The sequence below is a fragment of the Meles meles genome, chromosome 9 (genome assembly GCF_922984935.1).
Source record: "Meles meles chromosome 9, mMelMel3.1 paternal haplotype, whole genome shotgun sequence".
NCBI classification, from domain to species: domain Eukaryota; kingdom Metazoa; phylum Chordata; class Mammalia; order Carnivora; family Mustelidae; genus Meles; species Meles meles.
Window position 1 is genome coordinate 68,893,064 of NC_060074.1, and position 26,364 is coordinate 68,919,427.

Here is a 26,364-nt window from a genome sequence, read left to right on the forward strand (position 1 = left end):
GTGTGCTGGGTTCTGATCTTCATTCTCAATCCTTTTTCCTCAAGCACATAAAGAAGCCAGACTATGTGACGACAGGCATTGTACCCGACTGGGGAGACAGCATAGAAGTTAAGAATGAAGATCAGATTCAAGGGCTTCGTCAGGCTTGTCAGCTGGCGCGACATGTCCTCCTCCTGGCTGGGAAGAGTTTAAAGGTGGCGTCTCACCAAACCTCAGAAGGACTTCCAGAAGACGCAACAAAACCCTCCTCTTTCCCCTCTCTCCCTTTCACTCTTCTTGCATACACATCTCATTTGTGAAAAAAAATCAAGTCATGCCTTGGAATGGGGGGAGGGGATTTTATTATTTTGTGTGTTTATTCTAGAGGTAATTTAAAATCCAAATTCAATTTTAAGTAGCAGGATTCTGGAGATACTTTGGGCCCAATCAGCCTGCCCACTTGATCAATGGCAGACAGCTTTGACTTCTGCCCCTTTTCCTGCCTGTAGTTTCTGCTTTGACTCCCCCACATTATTCCTGTGTGCCTGAAGAGTTGTTCTGCCTCATCCTTTGTCTCCTTTTCTCTTGCATTAGTTCTGCAAAGCAAGATTAGAGCATATATACAAAGCTATGGGTAATAGAGAAATGTAATTACAGACAACTGTCTTACTATAAGATTTAGTTCTCCAGAATAATCTGAAACACTCTGCATTTTAGGGGTCATTAAAAAGAAAAAGAAAAGTATGGGTCTGTACTTTCCAGAAGGTGGGCAGAATTTAGGAAGTGTGTCTCAATGGTGAAATCATTTAGGGTGTCACCTGTGTAATAAACTGGTTATAGGAACATAATTAAGCATAATGTTAATATCAAATGACGCATAGAAAGATATTGAAGAAATAGGTAATCTTTAATAAAAGATTTTGTTTTAGAATTTTATTTATGACTTACGAGTTTATGGAGGTATCCTCATATACTCAAAAAACTCAATTTTAGGTTTTGGTTTTTTTTTTAGTTTGAGAGCAATTGGATGCCTATTAATAAGAGAGAATTTTTTTTTTAAATACAATGGATTTACTTAAGCATGAAAGAAAGCAAGATTTGTGAAAACCAAATTTCTACAATATGTATCAGGCCGAGTTTTTTTTAAAATAATGATCCGTAATCTTCTCATCATTGCTGCAAAGCCCATGTAAGCTTTCACTGAGATAAAGAGGTGTGGGTCGACTTACTTTTTCAAGCTTTGTGTTCTAAACTGAAGCTACTTTTGAGAATTTATATGCTTCAGCCAGCCTGAGGCCCTTAGCGCTTGAGGAAGAGGAAGGAAGTGCCTAAGAACCTCTCTGTGAAGTGTTCAGGCTCAAAAGTAGTCATGTCATTTAATGACTCAACAGATAATTTAAAGGATCTTAGGGCTTACAATTTCCTAACAGCCCCATAACACCTTCGTATACCCAAATGATTATCAAAAAGGCACAATTTAAATATTTCATGTTAACCCCCATTAATTGAAATGTTGTATCACGAGTTTATCACAATAAGTCTGTACAGTCTCATCTGGAAGTGCTGTAGCTAGAGACATGGTCAGCGAGTGCAGGAAATGTCTTCAACTGTGGCTGCACAACTTCTTTATTTAATATTTTAGGTCGACATGACAACCGAGGAGATAGATGCTCTTGTCCATCAGGAAATCATCAGTCACGATGCTTATCCCTCACCTCTAGGCTATGGAGGTTTTCCAAAATCCGTTTGTACCTCTGTAAACAACGTGCTCTGTCATGGTATTCCTGACAGGTATTTATTGCTTAATAACATATTGTTCCTTTGGAAACTAAACCATGAGACCAAAGATCTGTAACACATGGTGAAAGACACTAGCTTAATTGAAACCCACCTGCAAACTTGTGAAGCTGATTATGGTAAAACAAAAATTTCGAAGTATTTTGCTTCTAAGTGGACATAATTTAATGTTTGCTAAAGCAGTGTGTAGTCCAAAAAGGCCATTGCTCCTTAAATATTGGTTGTACGTTCTTAGATTTTAACCATATAAATGGTAAAAATCCAAATGTAGACAAATATAGGTCATCAACTATTGTTTCAGCTCTTTGCAGAATTAAGGTAACCAATAAGTACGTTTTTTAAAAATTTTTAAAAGATTTTTAAACAATGGCAATATGTTCATATTCTGTATTTCTTGTAAAATGGGACGTGACTAATGTAACTTAAAGACTAGATATAGTTTTTCTCATTTATTCCTCTTCCACTCCAAATTATCATTGCAATTCATTGGGCTCGTGATAGTCTTAGTATTTATTTGTACATTCCTCTTATTGAGATCTGTCTATCACCATTTTTATTCTGTTTACGTTTCAGTCGACCTCTTCAGGATGGAGATATTATCAACATTGATGTCACGGTGAGTGAATAATATAAAAAATAGTCTTTGATCAACTTCGGAATTGCCGGTAGCACCAGGAAGAATTGTGGATTAAAAATGCGAGCCGCACCAAGGGAAGTGCTGTTTACTTCTAGACCCAGACGCAAGCAGCTGGTTTCCTTTTTTGTCTTTAACTCCGTGTTTATTCCAAGTAAACCCAGGCCTGACTTGAATTTAGGGCTGGAATCAGATGCACTGAGATCAATGTTGGCCTAAGTGAAATGTCAACCCAATCCTGCTATGTGTCATGTTTTTGAGAAGGTGTAATTGTTATTGATCCACTGTGTAGTTAAAGCAGAGCACCACGGCACTGGGCAGCTGCTGAAGCTAGATATGTATGAGATGAGCTAACGCGAAGAAAGCCAGCATTTTTCCTTCACTCTGCCAAGATTGATCTTCCTCTTCCTGCTGATTTTGAGTGGGGCCTGTCATTATCTTACTCTGTCATTAGGGGCTACATTGGCCTGTGTGTGTCAGTCTATTTGGACAGCAACTCTTTTGCTAGCAGTGTTCCCTAGATTTATTAAAATCCCTGAAGGTAACGTCGTGCTCCATTTGTGGCATCGAGGGTACAGAGAGCCTTGAACTCGGAGCATACGAGCAGAGTGGTTTTCTCTCCGAACCCAACTTTTTACCAGATGGTTAACAGCCTTCCTTTTAAATAACAACCCAAAGTGATTTAACGTGGGAACTTCAAACTGTACAAGCAGCAACCTTTTCTAATTCCTTCAGCCGTTCACTAGTCTCAGGCTTGGATTCTTTGCGCTTTGGCAGTTCATTTTACTAAAAAAGTTCGCAGGGGTCCCTTTGGGTTATGCAGATTGGAAATAAATTCTGTGCATTTGGTGATTAATAAACAAGTTTTAAGTAAATAAATCTAATCATCTGATGAGAACCGGTTGAGAGAGACAATATTCAAGGAGTATAGCTTCTATGAACGAGGAAATATTTTCCATGATAGTTATTTTGTATCCAGACCATGAGCTTAGGTAGGTGTGGGAATGAGGTGGAAATTGGCATCCGGTTGAGTTCAGCCAAATTTTTAGTTGTTTGAATTAACTCACCCTCTTTTTTTCATAGCAGATTGGATGGTGACATAGCCAATGATGCCTTTATCGCTGCTACTCTTTCATATACCATTTTGTCCTCAGAATGCTTGAACATTTACTCCACAGATATTCTGTTGGTTTATCTTTCCTACTCAGAATCATGTAGGAGGAGATATTTGATGAAGTATGCCTTAAATAAATATTTTTCCTGATATACTTTTCTTTTGAATTGTAACTGATTTGGGGGTTTTACATTTATTGTCTCACCTAATCACCCCCTAATAAAATATTGCTGCTTTGAATGAAATCAGCACACTCTTTCCTACTGCTCCTAAAGCATCCAGAGAGAATATTTCATGCTTTTTCTGTTTCCTGAAGACTTTTAATGAATTTTTAACATTCAGATATATCACAGTTGCAAACCTCATAAAGCAAGGTGAAATGCTTCAAGTGTCTCGAAATATAAAGGAGTCAAGAAAACCTATTGGTCGCTATCTTCATAAATTATATTTCTTTTTTTTAACCCCTTCCCACAAATTATATTTGTTGTGAGATATGTTATTAAGTGAAAGACTCCATTATGAGATCCTATACTTTCATCAGAAAAGTACTCGTTGTGCATTTTATAATGTTTACATCTAGTATATATCACAAGGAAACAGACTTCTTTCCCCCTTGAAAGCTGAATGTTAAAAAAAAAAAGACTGTGAGATGCCTAGAGTAGTTGCTCAATAAATATTTCTTTAATAAATGAAGTACAAAACAAGAATACTTTGTGAGCATAAACCCTAATTATAGATAACTGCTATAGGCTTTCAGAAGTGTTATTATTCTCATACATATTGAATCTTTCACATAGTCATTTGGAAAACTAGCAAAAAGTAATATAAGAAGTCAAAGATTTTTAAAAATATCTTTTACTTAAATAACAGTTAAACACTGAATTATACATTTTTTAAATAATTACTCTTATATTAGCAACAGTAACATAATTGTTTATAAAATCAAACTTGTACTTTCTTGGACTGCAAATGGGAAAAAAATGTATAATGCACTACTGTATTGCAAGGTAATTAAGGTCATCTGACACAGTAGAGAAAACATTTGATTAGAAGCCAATACTACATCTGGATCTACCTCTGTATTTTTGCCAGTAATCTTAGACGAGTTACCTGTTTAAGCCTCAGTTTTCTGACTTACAAAGTGAAGATGAATAAAGACTTTTCCTGCTTCCCTTATAGAGTCTAGTAGAGTATTTTTGTGTGTGTGCAGAATAGTATACAGATTTAAGACATTAACTTGGTATTAAAATAGCTCAGATAAATATCTTTTTTATAAATTTCTACATCCTACTTCATGAGAAAGAGAAATGTGAAAAATAATTACCTAGGTCAAATTAATGCAGAATAGCAAATTCTGTGCTATATCTGAGGATCAGTATTCAACCAGTCCCTTCTACCCTGTGTATTTATTACAGTGTTTGATAATTATTGATTTTTATAATGACTGTGATGTCTTCCAAGATCCTATAGGGCCTGCTGACAACTGATAAAATTGTATTTTCTGTAATTTTATTCTTAAGCCTATTTTGTTATATTTTAATCCTTTAAGACCCCATGTATAGTGTTTTCTGTTAACATTCTGCTATCTGGAACAATTGACTAAAGTTTCACTTCCAGACAGGATCTTTCCCTAACATATTTCATTCCCATATTGAGCCACTTCACTTCTTGGAACAAAATTCTCCTACTGTCTAAGACTGACATGTCTATTTTATTTCTTCTTATTGTCTATCACTTCCAAATGTAGAATTGGTGAATAAAAGATCGAGTGTCTTCAGGACACTGAAGAAACTTTTCACTATGTTAAATACTTCTAGGTTCCCTAGAGCTATTGTAGTAATTGTGGGCCAATGTCTTTGGTCACTAATTTATGCATGTATAGTTTTGTCTTCTCAGAAATAAAACATTATACTAGCATTGCTAATCATAATGCTGAAATAGCCATTCTAGTTACATATTTATTTCTAAATTTTGTAATATCATCATATGGCTTCATCTTTTTTAATTTCTATAAGGCTTTAGCATATCTTTTTTTTGTAGGGAAACAAGTAATTCTGGAAAGGTGAAACATATGAATCAACTAAATACATAAATGAACACAATATATACTTTTGGAAAGTACATTTTTAAACAAGGATGTATTTTTAAATGTTTGCCTGTGTTTAGGTCTATTACAATGGCTATCACGGAGACACCTCTGAAACCTTTTTGGTGGGCAATGTGGATGAATGTGGTAAAAAGTTAGTGGAGGTTGCCAGGAGGTGTAGAGATGAAGCAATTGCAGCTTGCAGAGCGGGGGCTCCCTTCTCTGTAATTGGAAACACAATCAGGTAAGCCTTACACTGACAAGTAAAGGGAGGGTTGGCAAATGGTACAAAGGTTATTGGTGGCTTGGTATAAAGTTGATGACATGTTTTATGATTCAGAACCATCATTTCAGTCTGATATCAGTATGTGAACTGCCAAGCTGCAATGTTGTTCCCTGGGCTTAAAAAAAGAGAGAGAGAGAGAGATTTTAAAACAGTGAATTATACAGGGGTCAGCAGGAAACTTACAGGAGCAGCAAGCAATATTTATATGACTGCTTTAGTTTAAGCTCCACATTTTGGTCTGTAGTGTTCCTTTACTCAAAATCACACCAACCGTGGAAGAAAGTAACTAAGAAGGGGATAAGCATCCCAACTCTTGGATAATGAAACAGGAGAAAAGCTAAATTTTATAAAGGAATGAAGTGAAACATATTCCTGTAATACAAACATTAAAAAAAAAAATTAGCTCAAGCAAGACTTACCTTTCAAATTAGTGGATTAGCAAACAGGCTGAAAGGGCGAGCTTATGTACTTTTCCTGTCTGGTTCATTTTTTTCCCTGTAAACCATTGTTTATCTTCCAAACAGCATTCTATGCTTGCTCTTTGAGTCTATGCGTATTTTCTGAATTCAAGACTTTTCCCCGTAATCTGTTATGTACTTTTAGATCTTTTTTAAACCCCCATAACTGTTTTGAAGTAGACATTCAGAATATGTGTTTTCATTCAAAAGTAATACATTTTGTTAAAGATGATCACATCAGTACCTTTTAAAGTACTGTTCTCATTAATATGAACCATTGAATACTTCCCGTTCGTCTAAAGGATGGAAGGCTTAGTCACCTTGAAAAGATGCTGCCTTTTTTGTTCGTAAGCCCTCAAACACTTTAAGAAAAAAGGCAGTAAAATATCAGTTAAATGTATTTATGGCTTTAAAAATATTGTAACAATGTCTGAATCAAACTTTAGTAAAATCTCTTTGGGTTATATCTGGGAAGCTTTTATTGAAGACTTTGAACAAAATTGTATTTTTGACAGTTTTAAATTATAGGCTAACTAGCCTGGGAAAAAAGGATAGTGTCTCTCTGTTCTTTCATAGGAAATGTTGAATCAGACCCCTACTGGGAAAAGAAATTTAATGCATATCTCACTATCTTACTGTCCATGAATATAATAGAAATGAATTCAAAATGCAGTTTTATTTTTGCAAATGGGATGAGTCGATAGATGTATCTCATATTTTTGAACACCTAGGGTTCAACAAATTTGCTGGTGGTGCTCTTGCATTTTAACAAAATTTATTCTTCAGTAGAAGGGGGCAGAGAACACTAGATTCTTATTCAAGCATTCTATCGAGCTCTGCATTCATGGCTGTGTCTAAAGGGCATGTCAGCCTTTGATTCTCTCTGAGAGGTAATTATCCTTTTCCTGTCACGGAACAACAAATGATAGCTAACTACAGAGGCACATTTGCAGTAGTCACATTCATCAACTGCAGAAAAAAAAATTCAATTTAATTGTGCAACACAGCTGCACACGGGCTTTTGAGCATTTCTGTTGTTCTCCCTGTCTCGCTATTCCTCCCTCCAGATCTATTTTTTAAACTTTTTTTTTTTTTCTGGTTATTTTTTCCCCTTTTTGTCTCTTCTTCCATTTTTACTCTCTGTACTTTCTTGTTAAAGTAATTTTCCTTTGTGGCTCTCATTCTTTTTTCCCCATTGAAGGCTATGAATGTAGAAAATTATCACAATTACTCATATAATTGAGCCTCTTTGTAGCAAGTGCAACTCCAGTAGCCTTTCTCCATCATGAAAATGGTTTCATTATAGGGTTTTTCATATTCTCTGACACCATCTACACAGAGGAACAGGCGTGCAGATGAGATGTGCTAGGAACAGGCTAGATCAGTAAGGTCACAGTAGGAATAATTAGCTCTGCTATGGAAAGAGCATCTAGGCCTTTTACTGCTACATAAATGTACTGTCCGTGGCTTTTAGTCACAAAAAAACTTACTAACAAATGGAGCTCCCGCCTACTACTTTGAAAAAAAGATTTGTATCAACACTACAATTTTCCATCATTAAGACTAATAACACAGAGCCTAGTATACATCAAGGGGAATAAAAAGAAAAATCTCACATTCAAGTGGCGGCTGGGTGCTGACCTTTGTTCCCTTTTTTTGTGTACGACTTAACTCTTTACAAAAAAGAGCCACACGCCACACCAACATGCAGGTGAACTCCAGCTAGTACTAGCAAAGCACAGCATTCAGTTGGAAAATCTGATAAATCTCCATGCAGGATAATGCATTTCATTACATATTCACTACATTAATTCTAGCTACATAAAAAAAAGAAGAAGAAGAAGAGTAGAATTGAAAGTGACATTGGATTTTAGCTATCTGGATGCAAAGGTCAGTTTTCGCAGAGTATGAATTTGTATGGACAAGCTCCTTTGAAAACCAGATCAGTCCCAACAGCTACACTTACAAAACTATGTGCAAAATAACAGACAATGAACTTTTTCCTTTCACCCTGATACATTTCATTATTTGGATGGTTTCTGTCTGCCACCAGGGACTAGCCCATGTTAAGGCGGTGTTTCTGGACATCTATTATTTTGCCTTTTCTTATTCAGGCAAAATCTCAAGGGAGTAAATAAACAGTCTCCACCTTTAAGCCAAAAGTACTTGGAATCATTACAGGCTGAAGGTTTACAAACATCTTTCAACTCAGTCTCATTTATTTTAAGATATTCACCATCTTTTGCATAGCCTCCCTCTACTGATGCACCATGAAAAGAACATTCAAGCTGCTTTTATTAGTAGTGTGCTACCAAAAACCTAGTGATCTTTATAGGAAATTTCGAAATTCTCAGAAGCCTGTGAGGGTAGGAGGCTATCTCTGAAGAAGTATTGGCCATAATAGTTTAATGAAAAGAGTTCTCTGTGTGCCCTTTTGCTTCATGAGGGATGGCTAGTGATCTTTGGATGACAGTGTTATTATGCTCACTGTACCTCCATTTGCTTTAAATTATTTCTAAAGCTGCATATTCAAATTATCTCGAGATGATATGATCTGTACATATGAGAATATTGTGAATGTGTAGATTCATGCATCCCAAATATGTGACAGTTCCATCAAAAAATAATTTAAACTTATAGTTGTAAATGTCATGATGAAAGTATCAATAAATGGTTTTTAATGTTTAATTCATAAGTATATGTTTTGATATTAATTTAGAAGACTATAAAGCAGATTTTTAAAAATAATCTCTTTCTATTAGATTATGCACATTTAAACAATAAGTGGCTCAGGCAAAATAAGTCATTTTAATGTCATCTGTGATGGATTTTTCTTGACAGCTACTGTAAATTACAATTACACTGCTTCTCTCTGCACATGAAAGTAAGCACTGCAATAAATTATCTTTTATTTCAATCCATCATGTCTGCTTTTTGGAAACAGAAAACCTCAAATAAAAGTTCAGCACTATTGTAAGAAAAATACAGTAATTTGTGATCTGGCTTGAAACAAAAAAAATGTACCCCTCTTTCCAAAAACGGTTGTTGGCTTTCAAAAATATTACTGATTGTACTTAAACATTCCTTGTCATTAGAGGGAATCCTTGGGCTCGTGCATTCCTTCATTCAAAGACTACTGCTTAAAATAAAAGCCTGGAAAGACTGAACTTGGAAAACCAGGGGCCATTTAATTAGAGCTGTGACCATTTGGAAATTAGTACTGTTTTATAGGATTCCTGTAAAAATGGTGAGAACATGATTTCCGTGTGCATTTTTCTTTCTTGAGAAGAGTATGCACTTAAACACAGTACTCCTCTGCCCTCTTGGGGAATGTGTTCTTCGTCACAAAATGCACTTGAAATGTATTAAGAATTTTAATTTGTCTACACAATACTTCAATTGAGGAAAACTCTCTCATGAAAGGGAATTAAATGGAAGAAAACGGCCCCAAGAAATTCCGTAAGAGAGGAACCGTAACTGAAACACGAACTGTAATGATAGGATGATTTCAAAGTAAGTTCAGGAAGTACATCTGTGTACCTTCTTCCTTCTCTACCCTCTTCTCCCTCCCCAAATAGCCCCTGTGAAGGACTTCAAATCGTAAATGCGCTCAGGCTCATGGCTAAGTGTTGTACTGTCTGAGAGATTTTTAGTTAAAGAAAAATCAGTACAGAACAGCTAATACCAGGAGAATTCTTTTCGGTAGGTTTCAGCAGAAAGAAGGCAGATCTCCTGAGTGGGAATGTCCAGGGCAAGAAGACCTCGGGCTCAGGAGGGGTCACAGCCAGGGAGGCCTGGTGCAGGGGAACAGCCACGGCATTTCTTGGGCAGCCCTGCCTGCCCAGCTGTTTCCACTTCCCTCAGCGCACCAGTTAAGAGAAGCAACACGTGCTCCACCTTCCCGTGCCACAGTCAGGGTGACCACCACTGGCTTTCAGGTTAGGGTGGAATTTGCTACTACAGGTCCCTCGGATGGTCTTTTATGAATCTAGATTTAAGCCCTAGAATCAGGGCAAATCATCTCATGCTCCCTGTATATTCCAAAGTAGGAGAAGGAGCATGATTTTAAATAGCAGATAGGAACATTAGATTTGATCCCATTTAGTCCCCGTAAGTATGTGTGATAAAACCTTGCTACAGGGTGCCTGGGTGGCTCAGTGGGTTGGGTGACTGCCTTCAGCTTGGGTCATGATACCAGAGTCCGGGGATCGAGTCCCGCATCCGGCTCCCAGCTCCGCGGAGAGTCTGCTTCTCCCTCTCTCTCACCTTCTCCCCTCTCATACTCTCTCTCTCTCTCTTTCAAATAAATAAAATCTTTTAAATAAGTAAATAATAAAAAGCTCACTACAAATCCACAAGGGAAATACCCTGAAAGGCAGACCGAAATCTATACTTAGCTCCTGCGAATCAAGCATTGAGATGATGCTCAGCCACGGAACTGAGCGAAATTTGTCTTGCGCTTTTCCTCTTTTCCACCCGGCTGTGAAATCCTGACCTTTGCATTCATGACACATACATTCTGTGATACTCCTATAACCATAAGTTCCAGCAGGATCCAGGCAGTAAATTGTTGTAGGAGAATGCACTCAAATATCTTTAGCACCTTGTAATTGCACAGCTTCTTTTATGAAGAGGAATGAGAGGTGTGATGGTGGAGGACCCCAAGTGTTTTTTCAGAGTGGGCTTTCTTCCTCTCTTCCCATCAGAAATTAAAATGAAGATTGCCATTGTAACACACATTAAAGATGTAGCCGTGATGCCTGCCAATCTGTTAGATCCTAGGGTTGTTTTTTTTTCTTTAAAGGAAAGAAAGTAGGAGAACAATTTATGGGATGTTCTTAGAATCATTGAGGTTTGTTGGGACTAAAGTCACATAATTTGCAGTTTCGGTAGGACCCATTCTTGTAAAAAAAAATCTAGATCATTATTGTCTTATGTAATAATCTCTCTTCTACCCTCTATCCACTCTCCATCCCCAGTTTTTATTGGGAAATTGTGTGGTACAAATAGAAACACCTTGGAAAAGTTTTTATACCTCCTGCCCCAAATGCACAGACACACAGAAATAACTATACCCACAAAGTACAAATTTAAGAGAGAAAGTTGTTGACTTGTTCCTGTCATTGACACATGCATAGCTTACCTGTTTCTGCACTCTCAGTTACATGGAAATTAAGTCTGAATAAGTGGCTGTCCATCTGCTAGTTACAGTGAAATCCTGGTGTAAGGCAAGGCATCTTGCAGGGCCGGAGGTGAAAGTTAAACATGTTCAGAGATAAGAGTATTGATGAGAGTGTCAGACATGCTGCTTCTGAGTTCATGTTCAGACTAAACCTAGGGTCTACTGAAAACCTAGTTTGGGATCTAAGAACTTTGACTTTGATAAGAATTTAAATAGTTGGGGCCCCTGGGTGGCTCAGTGGGTTAAAGCCTCTGCCTTCAGGTCATGATCCCAGGGTCCTGGGATCAAGCCTCGTATGGAGCTCTCTGCTCAGCAGGGAGCCTGCTTCCCTTCCTCTCTCTGCCTGCCTCTCGGCTTGTGATTTCTCTCTGTCAAATAAACAAAATCTTAAAAAAAAAAAAAAAAAGAAGAATGTAAATAGTAGTCCTGTAAATCCTGATCCATTGTTATAGTTAGGGTTAGGGCACTAACCCTGCATGCAAATATAAATTGTTCATGTTTTATATGTTTTAACTTTCTTGTGCTCTTAGAAATGAGTGTATTCACCTGATTTCAAAAACAACTTCTTAACTTTGTATGTGAGGATTTTAGGGTTGAATTCTATATGCCAGACTTCATTTCTATGGATGGAATAGATGGAAACCTGTACATTTTGCATGTAGAAAGAACAAATACAGCATTAAGAATTAGGAATCACAATACTAGCTTCTCTTAAGCATCACGGTGATTAAAAAGCATTCTGTGTGAATTTTGTTAATGACATAAGTCTTGAGTGGAAGTCCCAAATGATGACAAAGTTTTGGAGTATTTCAAAAATATGACAATGCGGTTTGACCTATTGTATGAGTGTGTCTGTGTATAAAATGCATAATGTTTTGAAGTAGGCCAGAATAAGGAAACTATAAAAGTAGGAGGTCACATTTCTAGGTTGCATTTTTGTTTCTCTGCTCAGTTCCCAAATCAGTAGTAATTTGCAAAGTCTCTGGTGAAATCTTATACAAACCAGGCATTCTATGCACATGGGTATGTATACCGATCCGTATCTGTGTGCATGCACACTCATTTGTTGTCTTAAAGGGGCCTTGTTTGAATGCCTTACTAAGGTAAATGAAGCAAACTACCATGTTAGATACATACCTGTTTTCTTCATTTATCCAAAGGGAGTCGTTGCATGCAATGGCAAAAATTTTAATTATTTCAGAATAATGAAAACATTGTTACCATCTGACTCTAAATATAACTGATTTTTTTTCTCTTTCAGAGACTATTTTAAAGTGACTTTAAGTATCTGTTAAAAATTTACCTAATTTAATTAAAAATTTTTTTGGTCATTTTTAAAGCTGCATAACTCATCAGAATGGTTTCCAAGTCTGTCCACATTTTGTGGGGCATGGGATAGGATCTTACTTTCATGGACATCCAGAAATTTGGCATCATGGTAAGGAAGTTAATTTGGGAGCTATTTATTGGATGGAATCAGAATAAGGCAATTTTGCTCCTCATTGTCCCCTAATTTTGAATTCATATGATCATCCTTTTGTGTGTGTGCATGTGTGTGTGGGGGGGGGGTTACTCAATTGTAACCAGCACATTACTATGTTACTGGATTAGAGCCCAGCAGTTTCAGTCTCAGAACAGGCTTTATTTTGCTTTTTGTCTTCCCCTGAAGGGTGATGGCTGGAAGGCACAAGGGATATTTGTCTAGAAAAAGTTACTGAAAACAAAATGCCACTGCATCAATGTCCCAGCAGCATGCACATATGACTGTTTTCTGTTTTTCTTTTTCTACCCTCTTCTCTAACTGCTGACTGTTGTGGTTAAACTTCATTACATCCTACACAGCGTTGACAACTGATGTATTTAGCAGCATGTACTCTTTAGTGATTTCTAGATTATACCCACCCTTGTATTCCTTCCCCAGAACCTCCTGCTTTTCACTGCCTGAGTGTGCACCTGACAATGAGAAGGCAAGGGTGGGTCAGAGGCAGTGGTTAGGGTAGGAGGCAGTTCTGTAGAGTGCCCCCAAAGGGGGCTGCACACCTGGACAAGGACCGAAGAAAAGTTGGGCCTTGACCTGTGTGCTTGGGGTTGGAGCAGTTCCTAGAAGAAATGCTGGTAGAACCCTATTCCCTGAAGATCCCCATGAACCCGGCAGGTCAGAATTCCTTTTGCACTAAAGAGCCCCACCTGTGGCAGCTCAGGAGCACAGAAAGTGTCTCAGGCGTGTGCCCCACCCTGCACCAACACTTGGAGTTATTTCAAGTCACCCCTCTCCTAGCCTCCTGCTTTAACCTGCACCCTAAGGGGCTGCCTTCCCTTTGTTTTTTTTTTTGTTTGTTTTTTTAAAGATTTTATTTATTTATTTGACAGAGAGAAATCACAAGAGAGGCAGGCAGAGAGAGAGGAAAGGAAGCAGGCTCTCCACTGAGCAGAGAGCCCGATGTGGGACTCGATCCCAGGACCCTGAGATCATGACCCGAGCCGGAAGGCAGCGGCTTAACCCACTGAGCCACCCAGGCGCCCCCTGCCTTCCCTTTGTATCAGTTCCCCAAGATGTCTCTGTCTTTGGGGTGGCGGGCAGGGCCTAGGACCCAGTGAAGCCAGGAGACCTGGAAGTAAGTGGCCCGGGGACTGTGGAAGTTGTCTAAAGCACACAACAGGTGTCTAAAACACCCCAGCTGCCTCTGCTAGCCCTTGGTACACCCTTCCCAGGGGCCTTGACCCCAAGCAAAGGAAATGTGAAGCGTAAGGGTCAGAACCCCTTTTACCCTAAAAGAAAAAATAAATTAAAAAATAAATAAAGTGACCAAGGTCTTTTTGAATAATCCTGCCCCTCTAATTCTGTTTCTCTCTTTCTCTCCATTTCTCACTCCCCCTACCCTATATTTTTTGTTTTGCAGCAAATAACAGCGATCTACTCATGGAGGAGGGAATGGCGTTCACCATAGGTCAGTGCCCAAGCTTCCCTTTAGAGAGCTCTGGCTCCCTGGATCAAGGCAGCAGTGCTGGCCTAGGCCAGGCAGTCCCGTGAAGGAATAATAAAGCCAATCAGCGTAATGAAATAATTCAGATGCATAGCAAATCTGATTAAATAATGTCCTCGAGCCCCATCTTCCTAAATCAGATACTTACCGACACATTTAGGAGACGGCAGCCATCCAACCTCTAATTCTGTTATGAGCGTAATGCAGTGTTTGGTGTTTTTTTGTTGTTTTGGTTTGGTTTGGTTTTGGGGGGGGTTGGTTTGGTTTGGGGTTTTGGGGTTTGTTTTTGTTTTTTTCCAGTAACACCCAGTAACTGGAAGTGATCATGTCCCTTGCTCCCTGTCTGGCCGCCTGTTTCTGGCTAATCATGTGACTGGTGTCACCACCAAATTCCAATCATCTAAGACCCTAAAGGCATCATATTTCTGACTGTGGTACTTAATGGAGAAGCAATTAGAGTGAAATAAGAAAATTGTTATTTACTGATTAATGAACATTTTAAGCATGTTTTAAAAATTCAAATATTTTAAAAAACTGACTGGTATTTATAAGAGGGACTGGTGTTTGGGTGGTTATTATCCACGGGGTCCTAATTAAGGCTTGATTAAAATGCCCTTTTTTTCTTAAAAAAATTACGAACGAGGCAACTTCATACATTTTTGAATGCGGTAGTGTTTCCTCTTCCTACTGTTTAGTTTGTAATATACTATGTAAGCAACATCAATTATCAGCCCTTGTGAGATGACTACAGTAACCCGTGGGGGAAGCACTTGGGGGGAGGGGAGGAGAACCTTTTCTTTTTTTGTAATCAGCCGAACAATATTTGACAAGAATGTGATTAGATCACTGCAGTAAATATTTTCCCTCTTACAGAGCCAATCATAACCGAGGGATCCCCTGAGTTTAAAGTCCTGGAAGACGCCTGGACTGTGGTCTCCCTGGACAATCAAAGGTGTTTGCTTTCCGTGCCACTGCTTTGAGATGCTGTGGGAAGGGAGATGGGTCCGACGGCTCCCGCGAGCTGCTGTTCCCCGCCAGCGCTCTCGCGTCTTCTGACCGCTGCGGTGTGTGTTTCAGGTCCGCCCAGTTCGAGCACACAGTTCTCGTCACGTCGGGGGGCGTGCAGATCCTGACCAAACTGCCCCACGAGGCCTAAGGAGCCGCCCGCAGGTCGCAGAGGCCGGGCCCTTTTTGTCCTAAATTGCCGAAATCCAGCTGGAGAACTTTTAAAGACACAGGCAAAACGGGAAGTCACGCAGTAACCAACCTAGCTTCTCGTCTTGGAAAAACCCGGTGGGGATCCGATCTCAAGCCTGGCCTTGGCCTCAGGGCTTCGGAGAGAGGGCGGGCTCGGCTTCCCACCGCGGGAAACGATTCTGGGGGGAAATAGGGAGTCCCTGGTTTGGAAGGCGAAGGATTTCTAGAGATGTGTGGTTTTCTCTTCTCTTTGCCTTGACTGCCCAAGTAAAAGCTTTCCCCTCCTAAGCCCATTGTGTCTGCTGTCTTTGCGCCTCTGACAGATACTAGAGGGAGAGAGTGGCTGGTTAATTTTTGAGTCCCTGAACTTTTCACATCTGCAGTTGGGGGAAAGAATGAGCCTAGATGTTAGCTGGGAATTTTTTAGAAGTCTCTTCTATTCCCCTTGTGGGTCCCACGTTGGCACTAGCCCTTCCAATTCTTTTCCCTTCATAGCTGCTTTGGGATGAAAAGATTAGCTAGCAAATCGTGGGGTTGGTTACACAAATTTCCTTGCCTGTGAACCCTGCGTCTGGCCTCCACAGTGCTTTATCAGTCCACACACATGGCTTTCCTGGTCCCCTGTGGCTCTTCTGGCTCTTCCTCACATCCCTCATCCTGCCCCGAGCAGCCATCCCTGAGGTTACTTTTGAGGGACACTCTCACCCCTCCATCTCTCTCTCTCTCTCTCTCTCTCTCTCTCTCACACACACACACACACACACACACACACACACACGTCTGTTGCACTAGAAATCCTGCCTCCTCCCCATCCAGATGTGAACACTGTCTGGCTGTCTAGCCCCTAAGCTGACCTCTCCCCTTATCCGCCCCCTTTGGACTGTGCTCTCCTGCTGGAGACCCAGAAGATTCTAAGAGAAGAAGATATGGAAACTTTTGAGGGCAAGAGCCAAGTTAGCTGGGTTTGGAACTGGCAAGCCTGAAGCTCCACCAGCTTCAGAAGCAGAAAATCCAAGCACTCACATTCTGCATTTCCCAAAGGCCCATTCTGATCAGAATACCCTCTCTTCCTCAGCAGGAACTACACCCCCCAGCACCTGTTCACCCCTGGGCTCAGGTGAAGAGGTGCCGGGCTTCCAGTAGGCACATAGAGAATAGCCCCGCTCTGGTTATGGTTTTAGGAACAACTTCTGTGAGGGTGTCCAGGCAGTCAGGGCTTGTGCTAACTTTTGTTTCTACTGAAGTGGGTTTTACAAAGTTGCCACGCACTAAATATAGCTTGGGCTGGAGAGCACCAAGGCACCTGTAGTTGCCATGACAGGTGGTCTCTGTGATCAGGACCCAAGAGGCAGCTGTCTTTGTGACACAAAGTGTAGGGAGAAGAGATAGGAAAACAGGAAAGTGCCCTTGGAGAAGTGGCTAGTTCAAGCTTTTCCCTGAGCGTGGATTCTCTTGGGCATCCTCCAACCCTTCCAGCCCCCTTTCTCTGTGCTCAGGGATGGAGAATTTGGGCAGAGGTGATTCTAATTCAAGTGGGTCTGAGAACTGGAAAAGGTGAGGGAGGGGTTGAAGATTTACAAAGCCCAAAGAAAAACTTTTCGGAGTTCTTGGGACATTGTGCAAGCAAAGGCCTAGAGACTGAGACTGCTGCTCTCGAACTATCTTTCTTCAGGAAAGAACTCGGCCCAGATGGCCTTGGGAGAGGTTTGCCAGATAATGATTTCACTTCTCTCCTAGAGCAATGAGATTGCAAGGTTTGCCGCTTATCTTATCTACTGATCAGTTTACTCCAAGTTGCCCAAGAATAATTTTATTAGGACCACAGGGTTTTACCAACCACTGGGATAACGTGCTGTTTGTGCAGCAATTATTCTGCGGTGGAAGTATTTATGGGACAGGTTTATAATCCTATTTATTAAAGTAACTAGTTTAAGCCTAGTTTAAACATGATACCCACATATATGTATATACACCAGCACCAGCCAATGTCAGCAGCTCCGTAGGAAACAAACTTGATTTAGAGCGACTCCGTTTAACATGCTTTGAAGTTAAAGTTAGAAAGATTTAAAAATACCTTGTGCACCACCACCACCACCATCACCTTCCGGCTGAACTGGCCCCAGACCTCCCCTCGGGGCCGCCTGGATTTCAGCCAACGCGTGGCTACGGCTGACACCACCGGACTCGGGTCCTGCGGTGTCTCCCACTGGTTCTACTCGGAATCCGGGACTCTCAGGATAAACGTGAGAGTTTTGTTTCCTGTCGGAGTTGGGACCAGCAAAAAAATCTAAGCAAACCAGCGTTCAGAACAGGTGTCGTCTTAGCAATGGGGGTGGGGTGCGGTGGGAGGGATCCACTCCCGGCTCACCAAGTGGAGATAAGGTCGCACACTGCGAAACTGCTCCAAGCCGGGTGTCTCAGTGCCTGAGGGGCCCCGGCTCGGCCGCACCTCCCTGGACCTGCTTCTCTGGGGCTAAGAAATAATCCCCGAGTATAATCCCCCATATAATTCATTTCTAAAATAAACAAGGCTCAAAGCCGTTTCCCGAGGGTCCGCGTCCTTTGTTCCACGGAGCCAGCCCGGTCCTCTGCACTGGAAAGGCTTGGATTTCTCCTTCCAGATGTGGATAGAGAGCCCTGTAGACGACAGTCGCGACCCGTGGCTGCCTCTCTCCCCTCCCCCCATTTTACAGTTCTCTGGCATAAACTGGCCACGGGCCGCCCAGACGTCGGGTTTCCTCGCGTATACCCCTGAGCGCCAGAAGTCAACAGCCACTTCCCTTGGTCCCCACCCCGACCCCGCGCGAGCCGCGGCGATCACTTACGTGGGCAGGGCCCGCTAGAGGTGCGCGCAAGAGACCAGGGGTCCGGGCGACATCCGTGCGGCTGTGCAGAACGCACCGCACCACACCGCACCCCGAAACAGGCGCTAGGAAGGAGCAATTAAAACCACAAGTGCAACACGGAAGTCAAGAGGAGTGGAGCGGCTCCAGGAGTAGTCTGGTGGCGGAGTCATTAGCTGGTTGTTGCTACAAAGCATCGCCCTGTGGTTCTGTGATTAAGGGGGGAAAATCTTTCTAAACGTTGGCAAACCAGTTATTGGTTTGAAGGATTTTTTTTTTTTTTTTGCTTTTGTTTTCCTTTTTGCTCCAACCACGCTGCCTGAAATACTGCTACCCCCAATATCATGCCCTTAAATCAAAGGAGAGGAATTCCGCGGGCAGCAGCTGCGGCTACAGAAGTTAAAAAAGAGAGAAGCCCCTTCCACTAATATCTGTAACGACAGCACCGATGTAATTTGTTTTGAATGTTCATTTTTATTGGTGTTCCCTCTGCCAAAATGTGCTTGATTACAGAACAGAGGTTTGTCCTGTGATCATTGCGCACTCCAGACAGGAGAAGGTGCAACGCCGAAGGTTCAGCTCAGGCCAGATCAAATCCCGGGCTGTTTAACGCTGAAAGGCTGCATGTTGCTATTAGTGTTAAATATATGGCTAATTATGCGTATGAAAATTAAACATCAGTGTTATGCTAATGGGGCGCCTTCAGCTGCGGATCCGAGCACTTGAGACTACCATTTAATCAAATGAATCAGTAACTAATACATCTGCACGTGTGAACTTTCACAAGATCATTTCCCCGTTCCCGTCACACCGCTAAATTATGAAAGAAATAATTATCAACACTTTCTAATTACCTAACAAAGTAATTTGGGATTCACCGTGGGGCTGGCGGGATGGGGAACCAACAGCCCCTCGCAGACAGCGTGGTACGCGCCACGCCTCGTGGGGGTGGCTGTGCGGTGGCGGCGGCGGGGGGCTTTTGTACGCTTTTACCTAGCGCCCCAGAAGATAGAAGGCGCGGTGGCAGCTTTTGCCAGCCCTGCCCCCAGGCCCAGGGGCGCCCGCTTTGACCACTGGAGACGAGGAGGATCCTGGGCGACAATGAGAGACGTGTCTGTAACCAGATCTGCGAACCTACCACTGGCCTGGTTTTGCCGCGGGTTTCCGGGGTCCACAGGACTCGTAAACCCCGGGTACTCTTGCCAGACCCCAGGAGGCCAGAAAATGACCACCCGGTATCCGAGGCTCAAGCCGAACCGAGCCCGCCGGCTCCTCGGCTCCACTCAGCGCCGCGCCCTTGGGGCGAGTGAGTCCAGGGCATTCGGCGCAGAGTGAGTGGAGGGGAGAGGGAGGCGGAGGAAGGTTGGGAGGGAAAGAGGGGGTGTGTGTTGGGGGAGGGGGCGGTGCGGTCGCCTTTCCTGGGAGGAGAAGCGCGGGTTCCTGGCTCTCCCCGCGCTCTGCTTTAATCAGACCGGTGCAGCCTCGAGCTGGAGTGGCCAGCTGGGCCTGGAGCAATGCGAGCGGGCCCCAGGGAGCGGCGGCGGCGGCGCGGCGGCCGAGTGAGTGAGTTCGCCCGGAGGGCCCCAGACCCGACCCTAGGGATGTGGCAGAGAAGATCCAGGCCGGGGAGGCGCGGCCAAGGAGAGCGCTGGGCTAGGCACACGACTCTCGAGAGGACAGCGCTCTGCTGGTCGCCTCTGGTGCCACCCCCCCCCCCCCCCCCCCGCCTGCAGTGCGCGACTTCGCGCTCCCAGGCCGCGGCCGGGCTCCAGAGCCGCCCAAGCTGAGCGCTGGACCGGGTGACGGCGGCTAGGAGAAGCAGTTCCCCCTGTCCCGGTGTGGGGGGCGGGCGGAGGGTGGGGACAGTAGTGGGGGGAGGGCGGCTGCGCCGAGAGGTTGGTGGGTTTCTGGGAAGTTAGGCGCGCCGGGGAAGCGGGAGGCCGAAGAGCCACGGGCCACTGAGGTCCCGGGCGCTGCAGCCCATTGTGCGCTCCGCACGGCGCGCTCTGTTGCAGAGGAGCCCCGGCCGGGAAGTGTGGACGCGTTTCTCCCGAGGCCGGGCCGCCTCGCCCGCTCTAGTCCAGCGGAGCCGGAGCGCCTCGGACCAATCCCCGGTGATTATGCAAGACAGCGGACCAATCAGCTCCGCCAGCTCATGAATATTTATGACCTTGGCTGAGTCAAAGCTTTGAAGCGAGTTTGGGGAGCTCGGCAGCATCATGCTTAGACTTTTCAAAGAGACAAACTCCATTTTCTTATGAATGGAAAGTGAAAACCCCTGTTCCGCTTAAATTGGGTTCCTTCCTGTCCTGAGAAACACAGAGACCCCCAAAAGGGAAGCAGAGGAGAGAGAGAGACCCACACCCAGACCCCGCGAGAAGAGATGACCATGACCACCATGCCAGAAAGTCTCAACAGCCCCGTGTCGGGCAAGGCGGTGTTTATGGAGTTTGGGCCACCCAACCAGCAAATGTCTCCTTCTCCCATGTCCCACGGGCACTACTCCATGCACTGTTTACACTCGGCGGGCCATTCGCAGCCCGACGGCGCCTACAGCTCGGCCTCGTCTTTCTCCCGACCGCTGGGCTACCCCTACGTCAACTCGGTCAGCAGCCACGCGTCCAGCCCCTACATCAGTTCGGTGCAGTCCTACCCGGGCAGCGCCAGCCTCGCCCAGAGCCGCCTGGAGGACCCAGGTACGTGCGTCTGCCAGGGAGAGGAAAGGGTACGAAGGGAGAGAGGGAGAAGGAGGGTGGAAGGGAGGGAGGAAGGGGGGGAGGAAGAGAGAGAGAGAGACAGAGAGAGAGAGAGGAGGGAGAGAGGGAGAGAGAGGTGGGGGTGGGGAGGGCGCCGGAGCAATGGAGGTTTCGGGTATCAGTCTATGTATGGATCCTTGTCATAGCAAAGAAAAGATTTTTAAAAAAATTCCACCCAACTCCCAACTATACAGCAAAGGATAAATCCGAGAGCGTCCCCTGGCACTGTCTGAGCCTCTGGGCGGCTCTGTGCGCGGAGCACACAATGCCCCTTTGGAAAACAGAAACCCACATGTGCACATATTAGTCGCAGTAATTATTTATTGCGTAGCGCTATAAACAATGTATGCAATTAAGGGTAATTAAACCTCAACTACCGCCTGCAAAAATAGCAAACTTTCTCTGCAAAGGCAGGAACTGCACGCCTGGGAACTGCCCCAGTCCGCCTGCAGCGGCCCGAGTCCGGCCTCGGACTTTACGGGACACTTCCCTGGCTTTCGGACTTTCTTGAGCGTTCTCTGTCGGCCCAGCCTCTGCCATCCCTCGGTTGCCACTCGCCCTTGGCTCCCCGCACTAAAGGCTGGCCCTGCATTAACAGCAGCCCCTGCTTCTGCTGTCCCTCCAGGGGCTGACTCGGAGAAGAGCACGGTGGTGGAAGGCGGTGAAGTGCGCTTCAATGGCAAGGGGAAAAAGATCCGCAAACCCAGGACGATTTATTCCAGTTTGCAGTTGCAGGCTTTGAACCGGAGGTTCCAGCAAACTCAGTACCTAGCTCTGCCCGAGAGGGCGGAGCTCGCGGCCTCCTTGGGACTCACGCAGACGCAGGTACCTTGCCGCTGCCCCTCTGCCAAGCGGGCTCCCCGCGGCCGGCCTGCGCCCCGAGCTTCATTTCTGGTTCTCTGGGCCTCAGGGTCGGAGACTCTGTGTGTGTGTGTTTGTGTGTGTGTGTGTGTCCGTGTCCATGTCCCATCCCTGGTTCTCCCTGCGTCTCTCCTTCCTCCCTAGTTCTCTCTGCCCCGGCTCTGTCGCTGCACTCTGTACTCTGCACTGCCTGCCGCCCTGCCCGCACTCCCTGGACAATCTGATTAGGGCGTGGAAGGATTTCCCTAGACGTTTTGTTTGGGGACTCTGAGGTCACACGTGCCCGAACAACTGGAACAATAGACGCTGGGCTTAATCCCTTCTTTGCCTTCAAAGTGTGTGGCTAATCACTCAGGGCCTGGGCCGGAGCCTCTGTCTCCCTCCTCCTCCTCCTCACCGGGTTGGGGTAAGGGGAAATCCTTTCCTCTGTCTTCTCACCTCCCAACTCCCAGACCCTGGAGGAGGAACGGGACCTTCCTTCCCGGATTGGTCTAAGACTCTGGGGAGCCCATGGGCTTTCTGATCCGGACTGGCGCAGGTTTCCAAAGTCTGGGCCGGGCTTTGGAGTAGGGCTGGGGAGAACAGACACTAAGGAAAGGTTGATGTAAGTCCAAATGAAAAGTTTAACAAAACCTTTTGGCCTCCTCAATCAGCCCCCGACTCACTCAAGGGCAGAAAGGATGGAGCAAAGAGAAAGCAGGTGGCATTACAAATAAATTTCCTCCACTCCTTTCCTCCACTCGATTCTTTTATTGATGTTCCTATTGGACTTGAAGACTCGATGTTGTGCAGACGCTGCTTCTTCCCCCAGACGATTGCGAGGGTCGATCTGAGTCCCTGACAAGCAAAGGCCTGGATACCCCTAACTCCTCACCACCATGCCCCCTTGGCTCTCTCAGAGCTTGCCTCTGCGGGCTACCGGGGCTGGCAGCCTGGCCTCCGAGGCTTCGGTTTTTATAGGTGGTGGTGGGGCTCTGCTCCTCCAGGGCATGAGGGGTATCCTTTCTCCACTGTCCCAAGGCTCCCTTATCTCCCCGACGACCACGGTAGGCACAGTGGACCTAGCCGAGTCACCTTATTTCCGCTCTTGCAGGTCAAGATCTGGTTCCAGAACAAGCGTTCCAAGTTCAAGAAACTGATGAAGCAGGGCGGGGCGGCTCTGGAGGGTAGTGCGCTGGCCAACGGCCGGGCACTGTCTGCCGGCTCCCCGCCAGTGCCGCCCGGCTGGAACCCCAACTCCTCATCTGGGAAGGGCTCGGGCGGCAGCGCGGGTTCCTACATCCCCAGCTACACGTCATGGTATCCCTCGGCGCACCAAGAAGCTATGCAGCAACCCCAACTCATGTGAGGTTGCCCGCCCGCACCCTCCCGCCTCCTTCCCGTCTCCCCCCGGCCTGGGCCCCTCCCGTCTCCCGGTCCATCCACCCTGTCCGCAAGCCCTGGGCCTGCAGAAAGACCCAGGGGCTAAGAAGAAGGAACAGCGAAGGCAGGACGCCCGCCACCTCCTTGGAGCCCCGCGCGGTCTGGACCGGCGACTTCCTGGCGCCCATGCCCTCGCCCCCGCCCCGGCCTACGCCGCGCAGTGACAGCAGACAGCGGCCTCCGAGCGCAGGCACAAGCTCCCGAGACAGCCAGAGCAGCAAGATGAGCCAGCTGGACCCGATTCGTCGACCTTCAGCTGTGTGGGACTATCAGGAAAAAAAAAAACACAAAAAACCCACAAAAAACAAAAAACAATGTAGAAAAAGCAAAAGCTTTTTTTTTTTTTTTTTTTTTTCCTGTTCTGTCTGTCTCTTGTCTCCTTTCGCTCTGTATCTGTGCGCTGACGAAGTCGAGGTCCTCGTCTGTCCGCTGTCCTCATTCTGCGGCCTCTGAAAAAAGTTACCAGGTTGGAGGAGGCTCGGGCCGGCAGGCCGCCCAGTTCCACGTGCTGGGACGTTTGGTCCTTTCGGACCTTCTCCTGGGCCTGCCTAACCATCTGTGTAGCTCGCTCCGGAATTGGGGGAAACTGGAGGGAGGGGGTTTTATTTATTGAGAAATGGACTTCGCCTGAGGGCGAACGTTGGCCAATTCGCAGTTCTGTGGAGCACAAGGAGCGCCTGGTCCAAGAGTATGGATGACTTCAAATGCACCAGAGAAACGGATAGGGAGGACCTGGTGATTTTTAACTTATACAGTAACTTTTGTACTTCACTGGTATGGAGAAGTTGGAACTTAATGCTTTGCATTTTTCATGTTCCGTATTATTTTTAAAAGAAAAAAAGAGAGAGAAATGAAGCCAACACAATTTTCTCTTCTTGGGAAAAACGCTTGGTCGCTTTGCCTGGACAAGAAGGAAGATCCTAATTCCCTCCTTGGGGAGAGCGAGAGAGGACCGATGGGCAGTGAAGAAAAAAACAGGCAGGCAAATACGAGTGCCCTAAAGCCAGTGAGCTTTAAAGAAAGACAAAAGCAGCTCTAATCCCCAGAGGCTTGATCACAGAAAAACGCCAGGCAGCACCCTGGATGCCCAGGCTCCAATGCAGGATCTAATCGCTGTACATATTATTATTGTTGTTAATTATTATTGTTATTATTATTGTTCTGTAAACATGTTGCACAAGCTTAGCTTTTTTTCCGTTCTGTTGTGTGTGGCTGTAAAATCTGATGCTTTGTGAAATGAGAATCTTGACATTTTACTTGTGAAATTTGGAAAATGTGATCAATTGAAATCAAACGTGTTTTGTGTTCTCTATGTCAAAGTTTAGTTTTATATTGAGAATGTTAACTTATTGCTTTGTATCTTGGGAAAAAAGAACTTTGTAAATAAGTTATAAAGTTTCTTTGAGACAGTAAAATATGGTTTCGAGAAAGAACTGCTGTCTGGTGTGCTGTGTGAGGGGTGCTGTGGGCTGGGCCGGGTCTCCACCTCTAGGGATAGATAATGCAGACAGAGGTAGCGGCTCCTGGCTCCAGACATATCAGAATAAGGGGCAAGGCCCTCCGCAGCGGCTGGGACCGTTCATCTTGTTCTGCTTCCGACCCCTAAGGTGTCTGATCCCTACCTGGGTTAGAAGGGTGGGCAGCGACTGTCTGGCAAGGGTCCTTGGAAGGGGGGATCAGGAACAGGTGCTGTGTGACGGAGCTAGGTCTCAGGAACCAAAGGGACTGGCTGAGAGGAGATGAAAGCAGAGCTCAAAGGCAGCTGGCATGGGAGACTTGAGTGCCACCCCTCACCCAGTTACCTCGCCGGAAGCCTAGAGGACTGAAAGCAGGGACGCTGGACTTTGCCCCCTCGCCAACGCCATGAGCTGGCCTTACGGCTTTTGCATGCCTGCTGGGCGCGCGAACCCGACGCGGAAAAGACGCGGCCAGACACCAGAAAGGGGCCAGAAGGGCTCCTCTGTCCGGCTACACCCAGTCGATCAGTGAGCTCCCGGGGACAGTCCCAAGGCGCCACCTGGGCCCCTCCACAGTCACTCTCACTCACTGGGCTCCTCCACCACGAGAAGCCCCTTTCCACCTAATGATCCCCAGCTTCTCTCCGCGCCCAGATGGAAATGCCAAGGGAGGTTACAGGAGGACTCCGTTGATTCCTTGGAACCCAGGCGCCGGCTGAGTCAAGACCTCCCTCCCACCCACCCCCAACCCTAGCCCGACAGTCCTGAGGCCACGTCAGTAAGGGTGCACCTCCAGTGGAACGTTCTGATGAATTCTCTCGGGGAGAAAGTGGACTCCGATCAACTAGAATCAGATTGACTCCCTCCACCCGGTGGCCTGGCGTCTCACCACAACCTCAATCCCAGACCCCACAGCCAAGCGGAGGAAGCTCAGGGAAGCTGCGGGCCTCGACGGGCTGCTTTGAGCGATTCCCGCTTCCCTCGCACTCGCCTTGGGACTCTGCTTCGTACGAGCTGGCCCTCCGGCTTTGGGGGGCCCTTTGCAGCGCGCGGTGGGGAGCAAAGCGGGGAAGGCAGTGATCTGTGTTGTGACAAGCACGCATTTTTCAATTGGTGCTGGTGAAAGAGCAGATGCTCCAGGCTCTTCTGACGCCCTTTGGGAAGGGGAGGGGAAGTGGTGGAGGGGCGGTGATGGAGGGAGCTGGGGAAATAGTGGGGGATGGAGCCGGGGACCTCGAGGCCCCTTCAGGGCTTGGGATTGGGGCATTTCCTCTCCCGCTGGTCTCCAGAACCCGGAACGCAAACCCG

General features: G+C 45.3%; 2 protein-coding genes across 2 annotated transcripts in view; both read left to right on the forward strand.

Moving 5' to 3' along the window:
• Positions 1–15,993, forward strand: part of METAP1D (methionyl aminopeptidase type 1D, mitochondrial) — an 84,056-nt gene extending 68,063 nt beyond the window's left edge. The window contains exons 3-10 of the mRNA XM_046019730.1: positions 45–194; positions 1,622–1,770; positions 2,350–2,392; positions 5,691–5,854; positions 12,877–12,974; positions 14,437–14,484; positions 15,394–15,472; positions 15,598–15,993. Of these exons, the coding sequence (XP_045875686.1) occupies positions 45–194; positions 1,622–1,770; positions 2,350–2,392; positions 5,691–5,854; positions 12,877–12,974; positions 14,437–14,484; positions 15,394–15,472; positions 15,598–15,676 (810 nt within the window). The 3' untranslated portion in view covers positions 15,677–15,993. The remainder of the gene's footprint in view (positions 1–44; positions 195–1,621; positions 1,771–2,349; positions 2,393–5,690; positions 5,855–12,876; positions 12,975–14,436; positions 14,485–15,393; positions 15,473–15,597) is intronic.
• Positions 15,994–20,049: 4,056 nt separating this feature from the next.
• Positions 20,050–25,029, forward strand: DLX1 (distal-less homeobox 1). The gene is made up of 4 exons (XM_046019271.1): positions 20,050–20,119; positions 20,576–21,256; positions 21,942–22,141; positions 23,271–25,029. The coding sequence occupies exons 2-4, from the start codon at positions 20,944–20,946 to the stop codon at positions 23,523–23,525; spliced, it is 768 nt and encodes a 255-aa protein (XP_045875227.1). The 5' UTR covers positions 20,050–20,119; positions 20,576–20,943; the 3' UTR covers positions 23,526–25,029.
• Positions 25,030–26,364: the final 1,335 nt, after the last annotated feature.

Excerpts from the sequence above, each read along its gene's own strand:
- DLX1 (XM_046019271.1), top strand. The coding sequence starts at position 20,944 with ATGACCATGACCACCATGCCAGAAAGTCTCAACAGCCCCGTGTCGGGC. Across the intron at positions 21,257-21,941 it reads GAGCCGCCTGGAGGACCCAG|GGGCTGACTCGGAGAAGAGC; the intron begins GTACGTGCGTCT and ends CTGTCCCTCCAG. Across the intron at positions 22,142-23,270 it reads TGGGACTCACGCAGACGCAG|GTCAAGATCTGGTTCCAGAA; the intron begins GTACCTTGCCGC and ends CCGCTCTTGCAG.